This window comes from Cryptomeria japonica, chromosome 1, assembly GCF_030272615.1.
Source record: "Cryptomeria japonica chromosome 1, Sugi_1.0, whole genome shotgun sequence".
Taxonomy (NCBI): domain Eukaryota; kingdom Viridiplantae; phylum Streptophyta; class Pinopsida; order Cupressales; family Cupressaceae; genus Cryptomeria; species Cryptomeria japonica.
Window position 1 is genome coordinate 103,525,799 of NC_081405.1, and position 12,686 is coordinate 103,538,484.

Sequence of the window (12,686 nt, forward strand, 5' to 3'; positions counted from 1 at the left end):
TAAGATCGAAACACTCCGATCAGGAAACTTTCAGCATGTAATACAAGACATTTTAGAAAATCAAGAATTCACTCGCACTGAAAGCCCAACAAGCTACCGAACCGTATAATGTATATCAAAATTTAATCATTCTACAAAAGAAAGGTGCCCAAAACTCAGAAAGCTAGATTTGATCTCTAAAAGAAATGTATTACAAGACCCTATTCGTCTAAGTATAACAATCACTTTGACCAGGGAACGAGAAGGCAGATTACAGAAAAAGATCGCGCCCTTACATAATTGGATGCCCAAGGAGATCAGAAGCTTGAGTCCCACAAACACTAAACAGATAACAATCCCTTATATTTGATCCAAATGGCGTTAAAAGACAAAACAAAACATATTCATAAATACAAACCATTTTAGTTCCGTATTCGATGGCTTGTTCCGTGTGAAATGTACCAGTTTTGCCCGTTATACCCTGACAAATGACACGAGTATTTTTGTCGATGAACACAGGCGGGGTAGTAGAAGTGGCAAAAGATCGGGCATTATGAACATCACCATTACGGCGGAGGTTTCCGGTTATAGTAGAGGCAAATCCAACAATCTTCCTCGCCTGCCCCATTTTTGCAGATTTTCTTCCCCGGCCTCTGAAGACAGAAACTTGGAGAGGAATAACGATTTATTATTATTATTTCCTGCGTTAAATGCTTGTTTTAGGTATTCGTGTGTAAAGCAGAAATTTCCAACAAAAACAAGCAACAGATCTTCGTAGGGGGTGTGCCCTTCATAGCCTCTTTTTATTTTCAATTTTCCTCCTCTTTGATGGGAATCTTCCCTTTACAATTAGACTGGTATTTTAATCTTAGTAGATTTGTATTTTAATTGTATAAATTTTCATTAGGTAGTAGCCGCCATGCTTTGTAGAATATTCGTTACTATGATAATATTTTGGTCAATAGGCTGCTTTCAATGTGTTTGTTTGTTTTTGGTAAGACGATGTCTTTTGTTTTTTTCAAATAAATTAATTTACATTTTACAAAAATAAAATAGAGTCTAGTAGAGTCTAGTAGAGTCCCTTTAGAATAGTTGGGTCACTGGTAGGAAACAGCGATCTAGTTCTTAGGATGTATCAATATATAAGCAATACATAAGTTATGGTGTATGAGGGTAAGTTATTCATTGGTGCATCCTAGGTGTTAGATAGCCATTTTCCCACCAATGGCAGTTTTTTATCCAGATTCATAAGAGGCAAACCCAATTGCATAACTTTCAAGAGAAAGAGATAAAGATCCATGACCTGTTGATCCAGTTGGTTCAGCAACACCGGCATCAATAGCATTAGTAGATAGCTAGAGAAGCTACATGAGCAGCATACCTAGGAGAATTAGTTGTTCTCGTGTAGGGGATCCACTACATGGAAAACAAACCACATATGGGGAACAACCACCACATGGTGAATTCTCCAAATTTATTCAATTTAAAGTATTTCCATTTAATGGAAGATGTTTTATGTGTCAAATTTGATATTTGTGGTAACAAATATGCAGTTAGAGAACTATTAACTCTTTTCAAGTATTTTGGAACAAACATTTTATGGATATTTTGAGAGTGTTTCTTAGTATATGTATCTCAAAACTTGACTATAATCTACTTGCAAGTGGACTAATAAATATGTAGTACAAATAGAATAATTATATAAGTAGCTTTAATAACTCATAGATAATAATTTTAAGTGATGTGAGACATTAGAATTTGTGGAAGACTTGTTGAATTCTAAATTGTTCATTGATTGTTTATAAGAATAAAGCAATAATGCTAACAAAGAATATAGTTGATATTTATTTGTATTGAGTACACTCAATCATTGTCAATAAATTGAATTTAAGTGATGTCGATAAAGTTTGCCAATGAAACATTATAATGTTTAATTAAGGAAAGTATTTAATTTTGAAACCTAAAATATCATCTTATATTAAATTGTCAATGGAAATTTCATATATTTGTGCTTTCAATGTACAAATATTTAGGAATTAAAATGAAATATATGAGAAAGCAATCATGTTCATTGTGACTGAATTATTTTCATGTGGTCATTTCAACTCTCTAAATTCCTTTGCTACAAAATCTCTTTAGAAGAGTGCTTAGGTTGTTATTAGAAGAACATGAGCATTGATGTTTAGCAACATGCATGACATATTTATTGAATTGCATTTGTTATTGTTGGTCAAGTACATGCATTGACAATTTTAGTTTATCGAGTTTTTTAGTGAACACTATAAAAAATGAAGATACAACATTATCAGAGCTAAATGTGGGAATACTAGTAGTAGCCATAAATGAAAGGCTAATATTACACTCAATGTTATTGTTTTGTAGGTTGGATTTGTTAGGAAATAATGCATCAATGCCTAGTTACTTCAATACATTTACTACATAATTCATGAGAGCAAAAGCATGCATACAAGCTTATAGAGTAACCATTGTGCCAAGATCTAATAGACAAGCCACAAGATAACACACGATTTACCTTGGGAAAAACATCGTGAGGGAAAAACCCGGCCTCTAAAAGCATCCATACTCCATCTTATTATTCAACAATAAAGCAATACAAAGTTCTTATAAAGTTACAATGAATACTTCTGAAACATCAAGCCCTTTAATGCATCCTCTATGTGTCAAAGTAGGAATCCACACATCCCATGCCATGCTTCATATATGCACTCTTCAAAAAGAATCAATACTATGACCACCCACTCAACCAACCAACCTTAACCACTAAGAATGTGCTTGCGTATATAGAATCAAGCTCACACAATAACCAAGTGGTAAAATAAAACCATGAGTTCACAAAACCATTGACCCCACATTTAATATTGGGTACTAAATTTTCACTTTTAATATTTCTCTGATATTAAATTAAATACAGTGCCCCAATGTGATACCCACATTAAATATGTTCTCAATTTTACATACAACACATAAAGTGGCCCCATGAATGTTAACTCCTAATGATGCACGTTCATCTAGGTCCCCCTAGGTACACTACACACATAATAAAAAAAAAATTATAAAAATTATGCAATGTGTACAACACCTTATCCCAACATTCTTCCGCTTGTTGTATACATTGCTTAAGGGTCAATAAATGAAATACATCATCATAGTCATACACGAAACCACGTGAATCTCCAACATACTCTTGTGTTCATCAAGATACCTACAATAAAACCAAAGTGACCACCAGATCTCAAGTAAGAACTCCTCTTATCCTCCAACATGCCATGCATGGAAGACAAAAGAACAATCCAAGGTGAAGATGAGAACACAAGCATCAAATCCAATGTGATAACAAAGGCTCCAAGATGTTGTCATGAAGAAAAAATCCACATGATCAAAAATGGCATCCACAACACATGCCAATACATCCAACCATCCATGCATCCTAAGTATAAACAATATTAGTAAGCCCATGCCAATCACATATCAACCCTTTAAACTGCAATCAAGCTCCTTGTATCAAACTCATCATTGAAGTAAATACATATCCAAGAACTCTCGTTGTATGGGTAATATTGAATCTTAAAATAAGCTCAAATCATATCAAGTATACCAATCAACACTCATATCGAGGTCTAATAAGTAATCAAAACATGAAGTACCAAGAACAATCGCAAAGATCCACACATACAACCCATATAGATGCATACCCTCTCACAATATGTCATCATTCTCCCAAATCATATAATCATGAATCTCATGGAGGAAACCATAGGAATTATACCAACACCTCAAATAATCAATGTTGTGTTGAGTATAATCTCTTTACAACCCCAAATGAAAAGCCATAACACCCAAACCCGTTCAATTTCTTAGATCAAACAAACATATGTATCTGTATACACCTAAAAATGGTCTGAAGATAATTAATTAAATAAGCAATTATTTAATTAATCCCCCTTCCCAATTTAATTAAATTCATTGGCAATTTGATTAAATTCCCCCATTCATCTACTTATTAATAAATCTAAGGATTTATTTAATAGGTTCATTTCAATAGTCCCCTTTGATTAATTAATCATCCCCCCATTTAATTCATTTCTTTTAGTCCCCTAATTAAGTAAAACAAATCAATTTATGAGTTGTTGAAAGTTAATCAGCCTTTTCCTATTATTTGAATTTTTAAATTCAAATTACCCACATGCCTCCTAACTTCTAACCACCTAACCTAACCATCCCCCTAACCTAACCCTTTCCACCTAACCCTAGGTTTAACTAACCCCATCCTAACCTCCTTATCCTAACCTCCTATGGGTTGGATATCCTCCCCTTGAGACACATGGCACTTAGGCCACATGTCTCCTCCCTTGGACACTTGCCCTCTTATGAGCAAGGCTTCTTGACACTTGTCACCATATAGATGACAAGTGTCCCTCCCTCCAACCTCTTCTCCAACCTCCTCCAATTTGACCCTTGATATCTTCATACTCAATCTTGATCGTTGATTCCTGCCACCTCACCCCTAGCCTTGGAAATCCTATAAATATCCCCCATTTTGGAGCATAAAGGATCCCATCTCATTTTCATCTTATGCATTGTTATTATAGGCACATCTATCTCATATCATTTTAGAGCATTGTTATTATAGGCATATCATTTCTAGCATTCTAGTTTAGCATTGTTATCATGTTTTGCATCTTATATCTAGCTTAATTTGATCATATTCTAGCATAATCAATCTCTCGTATAGCTTAATCATGCATCTCATTAGCTTCATTAGCTTCTTGGATCAATCTAGCTTAATCATACACTCATATAGCTTGTGTATCATATCCTTTTAAATCTTCCATCTAGGTGAAGTCAAGTCACTGGGATTGCTCATCTAAATCTGAGAGAAAATTCACACTCGCATCTCTTAGGAGGCGATAGGTCGCTTTGTCATGGTTTATCTTTCGTTTGATTTCAATTTGCTAACCATGCTTGTAATGATCTATTGAGTGTTTGTATTGCAGTTGCAAGTATCCTACTTCACATGCACGAAAGTATCATGTATAAAGTCGATGTGGATGTAAGCCTCTCAAACCAAGAAAATCAAACTCAAAATACCCGTTCCCAATAAAGGAAATCATCCCGAAAAACTGTCTTTTAAGATCTTTATATTGACATCATAATATCAAATAAAATTCACAAGGAGATAACTGATGCCAAAAATCTCTCGAAATGAATCATCTAGAACTAACCATTTAACCATAGCTCAAGATCCATATCTATGAAAGATAGAGCATAAACATAATGCACTTTAAAGGAGCAATGGGAAATGTCTCTCAAGTAGTATATTGTCGAGTAGACCAAGAATGCAGAATGAGAATGCTCATCGAAGATATCCAAGTCACCACGACTCATCCAAGAACAATCTCCTCTCAGGTCTATACCTGATGAAAGATCATCGACTTTCCTACCAAAACAACTAATCATCTCAACACATGTCTCTTATCACAAAGAGAACACCAACATCACCTAAGTCTCCATGTATCCATGAGCACCTATAACCGATTAATCCATGCCAAACTCCAAATGCAACATAGTACCATCATGAAGTGATTAAGAAAATGATGATGTACTCAATACAAAGAGAACCAACAAGATCAATGCCACATACCCAGCCTAGATATCAAGAATATAAACACGACAACACGATCTAACCATCTCCTCCTAGGATATCACATGCCCCATATGAATGTATCAAAAAACTATATCATGCTAAAACTCTAGACACGTATCAAGAGTAAACCATGACATGATTGCAAACATCTTGTCAAACAAGGATAACATGTCAAATGACAAAGCATATACAACACCTTAACCAAAGACTCCACGAGTCCTCCATGGCTCCAAGATGTCAACATCTCCAAACAACATGAATTTAAAAATCTCCTACCAATGAACTTGCCAATTTGAAAGACACTTTTGTAGAAATGCGATTTAAGAGCTCCTCAAAACATCTGCAACAGTAAAGGAGATCACTCACCGTGTCGTGGTGAATCCACATCACTATGAACCATGATATCGAGTTACACATGGCATTGTGATATTCATCTCCTAAACGAAGGTCATCTAGGTCTACACACGCAATTGAAATATCAATAATCATCAAGTAAAACCAATATCTCCAAGCCAATGAGATACAACTACAAACAAACCATCAAGAATCAATCTTACACCACCAATCCACCAGTGTCAATCTAGCTCCCACTGAAATGTGTAGCCAATGAAATGTAACCAAGCTATCACAACACCATGATAAACCACATGTTACAAGTCCCAACAACTAACTAATCAAGTACTCAAATCATCCCTTCTCTAATCTCAAAGAAAAACATACCAATGCATAAATGACCACAGACAATGCCAGCTAACAAAGTTTGCATCAACACTAAATTAAACCTGGTGGATATAGATATTCCACATCCAAGTCATCATATTGCAATTAAATGGTTGGCTTACCCACACAACCGCATAACTTGTAGATCCAAACACTGAAGCATGTAAATTCATCATCACATTAGTAACTTGTAAACTAAGATATCAAAGAAGATAATCATGTAGACACCAAGGCTCAAACACCAAACCAATCACAAATTTAATTTTATAAGCATGTCCACATCCAAGTACCATATTCAAGGAACCGATCAATCATATAGGAGAAAAGAGACATACCTTCAATCAATGATCATCCACATGAGACTCCAAGTATCAAACCATGTCCAAGCATGTCCTTTTGTCTAAGACAACCTATGTACTTGTCACCATCAAAGTCCAACTCTAAAAAAAACCTATAAATGTATACCAAGAAGTACTAAATCTGATAATCAGATGTAGCATCATAAAAATGTGTACTCTCTCAAGTTTTCACCTCTTGAATCATCTAGAAGCTCACATAATCACACCCTAAATCTCGGGCAAGTGTTCAAACAAGTATACAACTCTTTGTACTCATTAAACTAAAAAAATAACAACACCACTATGTAGTACACTTAACATGCTCTCTAATGCCTATTTGAAATAAAAAAATTAATTTTGTATACGAAATTTATACTCAAAACTATGAAAAAGGAGAATATCTAGGTTCTATGCACCCAAAAATTGTCAAAATATCAAAACCAAAGAACCAAACCTATACCACTATGTAGTGCTCAAAACCAACTTTCCAACAAACATAAAAAGTCAAAAAATGGATAATCTGGGCAAAAGTTATATTCATTTTTAAATATTAGCCAATTTGGCTATATACACAATATGTGTGATGGCTTACTAGTGGCCCTAAGTGGGCCATCAATGGTGGTGTTGCCTCAAGCGACGCCCAGTGGTGACGTCTCATAAGATGGACCCAAAATTTAATGAAAAATGGTTTAATTTTTTAATTTCAAAAGCCGACGTAATTTTTTTTATAAGTAATAGACGATAGCCAGATATATTAATATTTTAAAAGGTTACATCTGTATACAAAAGTCCAAACTTTAATTCAGGCCCCATAGACAGGAATAGAGAGTTCTAAGCTCAAACTAGAGAGAAAAGCTACAGACCTCAAGCCTCTATCGAATTTATAAACATAAAATCCCTATGTGTGGTATGTCTAAGACCAAAATCCATGCCCCATGCTGAAAAATTAAGTAAGCATATGACATAAAGGGTTGCTACATTACAAGATGCCCTATGTGAGCAAAAAATCCTAATCGCATATCACCTACTATCGCAATAGGAGGCTTTGGACAATGGGAGGGACAAAACAGGCTCAGTCTCAACAAAGCTTCTTCAACGTTGGGCTTCCTCTTAGCTGCACAACCCACCAAATGATGCTTCATGCTTTTCCTCAGAGTTAGGTTCATATCTCACTGCCAACGAATAATCTTGTCACATGTATCTTTCCCCCAACTCCTTCAGTCCTAACCAAACCTACAGTCACCAATTTAAATACAAATTTAACATGGTTTACAAAGTCATCCTGTGGAAATCCAATCTGATCTCCCTTGTACTGTATCCATCTACTGTGAAATTAGCCAACTGGTCAGCCTCAGATTTAGCTTCTCTGTATATATGGTTGACTGTGAATGATTCAAAGGATTTAAAAAATGTACAAAATTCTTTCTAATGTCACATTTAGCTTCCAATTGGGGGTAGATCCTTGCCTGACAACATTAAATAATATGGTTGAGTCTCTTACTTCAATTCTTCCAAGTTGTATTTCCTTGCCTAGGAGGAGACCAAACATCAATGCTTGGAACTTCACATAATTATTTGTGTTAGTTCTTAGTGGGGACGTCAACCTCCCTATAGTGACCCCATTCCAATCCCTTATGATACATCCAACACCAGATGGCCCTGGGTTGCCATCAAAATTTAACTTAAACCATCCTTCCCTTGGAACCGTCCATTTAGCCTGCATTCTTAAATTAGGAGCCACATTTGGGCCAGGGCCCACAAAAGATTGGATATTTAAGCCTGCCCGACAAAACCTCATTCTGTCATCTCATTCTGAGAATGTACCATGCTTAGAAGTCAAGGAAAGATTCATTTGATTCACTACCTCCACAATGGTCGCTTCCACTTTATTAAGGAAGGAGTTAAGGGTCAATTCTTTGTCTTGAAAAATTATGCAATTACGCTCTTTCCACAATTCCCAAATAAGGAGAGAAGGAAAAATTTTCCATAGACTTTGCAACAAACCAGTCTTGGCCCCTATTGACCAACATTGAAAAAGACTAACGATATCATTGGGAAGGCTTGTGATCCATCCCATCTTAGCACACATCCATTGCCAACACTCTTGGGAAAAGGTACAACCAAGGAGAATATGATCCACTATCTCCTCCTCCCTTTTGTAGAGCACACATCTAGATGGACCCTCAAACCCCAGTTTCCTAAACTCGTCAGCAGTCAAAATTCTTTTTGTAGAGCAACCCAGGCGAAAGTCCCAGCTTGAGGAACATAGAGCTTGTCCCAACATAAGGAAATAGGGATTACAGTTTTTTGGGGGTTACCTTCCTCGACAATCCAATGATATCCATCTTTTGCATTATACTCCCTATTCTTCAAGGCAACTCATATTACCTTATCCACACCCCTTTTGAAGATCACTTGTCTCTGTGAAAGAGTGGTTTTCAAAATTGTAATATCTTGAGGGGTAAAAGGCAAAGAAATGAAATCTTTCCACTCCCAAACAAAAGCCAATCCTTGCAGAGATGAAATGATGTAATCTTCCACTTTTGAGCCCCAAAGCCTCTTAAGGAATTCTTTTATATCTCTTATGTCAATTATGTTGTCAAAACATGGATATCCACACCATGAATCCTCCCAAAATAGAGCTTTACTCCCATCATGATTGTCTCAAGATAGGAATCTATAGATAACAGGCCTACAGTTTAGCATGAAATTCCAAACCTAGGATCCTTTAGGAGGGTTCTCAATTTTGACAATGTCTGTAGCTGCTTCATTTGGATATTTTTCCTAAAGGATCCATGCCCCTTTAGAACTAGGTTGGTTGATCATTTTCCATATCAGTTTAGCCCCCAAAGCCTTATTCTACAACAAAATTCTTTAACCCAGCCCCTCCATACTCCTTTGGTTTACAAATCTTTTCCCATGAGATCAAAGCTAATTTGTGTTGCTCCGAGAGACTCTGCCAAAAAAACCTCGTCATCTTTTGGATAAAAGCACTATTTACCCCAACATTGAGAGCTAGGAAAGACAAGAGATAGATCGGTAGTGAGGCAATTACTGATTTTAACAAAACTATCCTACCTGCCCAAGACAACCAACGACCTTTCCAAGAGTCGAGCTTCTTATCCAATTTGTCTTTGAGGGGATCCCATAATTTGGTGTTTCTTTGTCCTTTGGCTAGAGGTAGCCCTAAATAAGAATAGGGAAGAGAGCCCTTTTTAAACCCCGATACGTTCAGTATTTCCAGCTCCTTTCTGGGATGGGTATTGAAAAAGAAAACTTCTAATTTTGAACAATTCACTTGTTGTCCTGAAGCTTCTGCATAGTGTGATAGTAGCAAGCTAAATTGCCTTGCCTCTCACTTGCTTGAGGATCCAAATAGCATTGTATCATCAACAAATTGCTGATGTGACACTGATATGTTTCTTGACACTTTTATGCCTGAGATTTTCCCATTGTAAGATGCCTTCTTAATAGCCCTACCAAGGCCTTCTGCCATGACGATGATTAAAAAGGGGGATAGAGGGTCCCCTTGTCTCAAGCCCCTTGAAATCTCAAAGAATCCCTCTGGCAAGCCATTTACTAAAATAGACTTTCTTGGAATAGAAATGCATTCAAAAATCTAGTTGATGAATTATCGATTGAAGCCAAATGCTTTAAGAGTTTTACAGAGGAATCTCCAATCTACCTCAGCAAAATCTTTCTTGATGTCTATTATCCTCAATTTTCATTTTACGAGAATCTGAGGGCACCCCACAAATTTTGTGCTCACTTATGGTTTTGATACTCAATTCACTCTTTACAAGACGTTATGTCGTCATAAGTCCTTTTTCCCCCTTACTTTCCATTTTCACTTGAGTGTGACATTATGGTGCAAATCGATTTACACCAATTATACCATTAAAGTGCAAATTGGGTTCACAAACCTGCTTTACACTTCTTTTATTTATTTTTGCCCATCTAGGTGCAAATCGGGTTTGCAGACCCAATTTGCACTTATTTATGACATGTTGAGATATTAATTACCCATTTGAAAAAATCAAAATAGGACTCTTTCTCCTAGATGTTAAGCTTATTTGGTCATTTTAATCTCCATTCGATTCATTTTTGTTCGCTCACAATCAAGGGAGAAGATATTTTCATATTTTCAAATTTGGGTATGTATTCTTCCCCAAATTTCTAGGGTTTTCAAAACCCTTTTAATATTTTAAAATCATATTTATTGTTTCCCTTTTCGATTTTATATCGACTTTTTTTTGTGGTGGGTCTGCAACCATCGCCACGCATTGGCTTTTCATATTATGTCTTGGGTTTTTACTTACCATACTATGATGTGTGTTGGGTGGGGTCGTTGGCGCACCATACACCACACAATGGTGTGTGACAGGTCAATGACCCTGAAACACACCATTTTTCTTTCCTTGCTATGTTCAAACATTGCAGTGTTGGTGGGGCCATAGGCCCGCCACACACCACAGGGGTCAACAACCCCAACCACCACCATCCTATGTTATTTAAGACTATGCACAACACTATGGTGTTGGGTGGGGCCGTAGGATTGCCCCACACCACACAATGGTGTGTGGTGGGTCTACGACCTCAACCACCACCATTTTTGCCTTTACACATTTGCAATACCCAAAAATGGTGTTTGGTAGGTCTGTAACCCCACCAAGCACCGACACTTACTAAATATGTGTAATGAGGGGGTAGAAACCCGCCCTACACTTCATATGTATTTACCTCTTTTTTAAGTGTAATTCGGGTCTCTAAACCCAAATTACACCTATGTTTTGTTTTACCCAAGTGCAATTCGGGTTTGGAGACCCAAATTACACTTTGATCCACACTTTTTCTTAGGTGAACTTTTCAAGCTTATAAACTTGAAATTCGCTTAATGCACACACGTAAATCAAGATTTTATATTCAATTTACTCTGAAGTTCTCAATTTTTCAAGAGGGTTTTTTGGTAACCCTAATGTCTTGAATATATCATTTTATCAAGATTGCTCAAATAAACAAAAAGGTTGATCAAATGTATCATTATAATACTGACGAGTATCTTTTTCTCAATGTTATTATCATACAAATGACATAGGCTTCCCTAAACAATAAGATGATGAAATTTAAGAAGCAAGACACTCATTGGGTCTTTCCACCTTCTTCAATCACATCCAATATTAGAGATACAAAAATAGGTCATGTGGACCTATCTAAATTTCTAAAGAGGATTGAGCAGTCTTCTTACTACCATCAAATGGAATCCATCATCGACAGTGGTATCCACTTGATAGCGACTTTCCCCATGTCTGCTCAAGACTCTAAGTTTGTGATGGCAGTTGCGAATCACTTCGATCCTGTCAGTAGAAGTGTAAAGGATGAAACTGGGAAGAAATTGATCAGGCTTGATGAGGAATTCTTTGATTCTATCTTCAAGTGTCCCAGTACTGAGAAGTATTTTGATATCACAATTCAATCAGCTATAGCCTATTTTGATAGAAAGTCTATCAAGTGCAAAAATAACATGAATGGTAATTGGCTACAAACCCCGAGACCTACCATTATAAGATGCCAAAAACTCTTCCCAGATGAGACTTCATTGAAATAGTCAATGGTTTGATAACTCTTTTGAGTAGAGTGAAAGGTCTTCCCACCTCCAATATCTTATATAAATGGATGTATCAATACATTCATGTGATCAGGCAAAATAAAGAGAAGATGTTTTAGGGAAAACAAATCAGTGATGCTATCTATGAGCAACTCACCAAGGTACCTACCACACTCAAGTTTTATATAAATTCATACTTGGTGTACATTGCGGCTTCTATGAGCAACTCACCAAGGTACCTACCACACTCAATTTTAATATGACTTCATACTTGGTGTACATTGCAGATTCTATGAGACATTTACTTGGGTTGTCTACAACTGGTGATAGGAGACAAATTGAGGTGTATAAATACTATTCTTAGTTGGTTCTTCAAAAT

The 12,686-nt window shown here is 36.3% G+C and overlaps 1 protein-coding gene across 2 annotated transcripts in view; it reads right to left on the bottom strand.

Annotated features, from left to right (window-relative positions):
- Positions 1-833, bottom strand: part of LOC131040646 (succinate--CoA ligase [ADP-forming] subunit alpha, mitochondrial) — a 55,697-nt gene extending 54,864 nt beyond the window's left edge. For both annotated transcript variants that reach the window (XM_057973602.2, XM_057973601.2), the window contains exon 1: positions 398-833. In XM_057973602.2, the coding sequence (XP_057829585.2) occupies positions 398-607 (210 nt within the window). In that variant the 5' untranslated portion in view covers positions 608-833. The remainder of the gene's footprint in view (positions 1-397) is intronic.
- Positions 834-12,686: the final 11,853 nt, after the last annotated feature.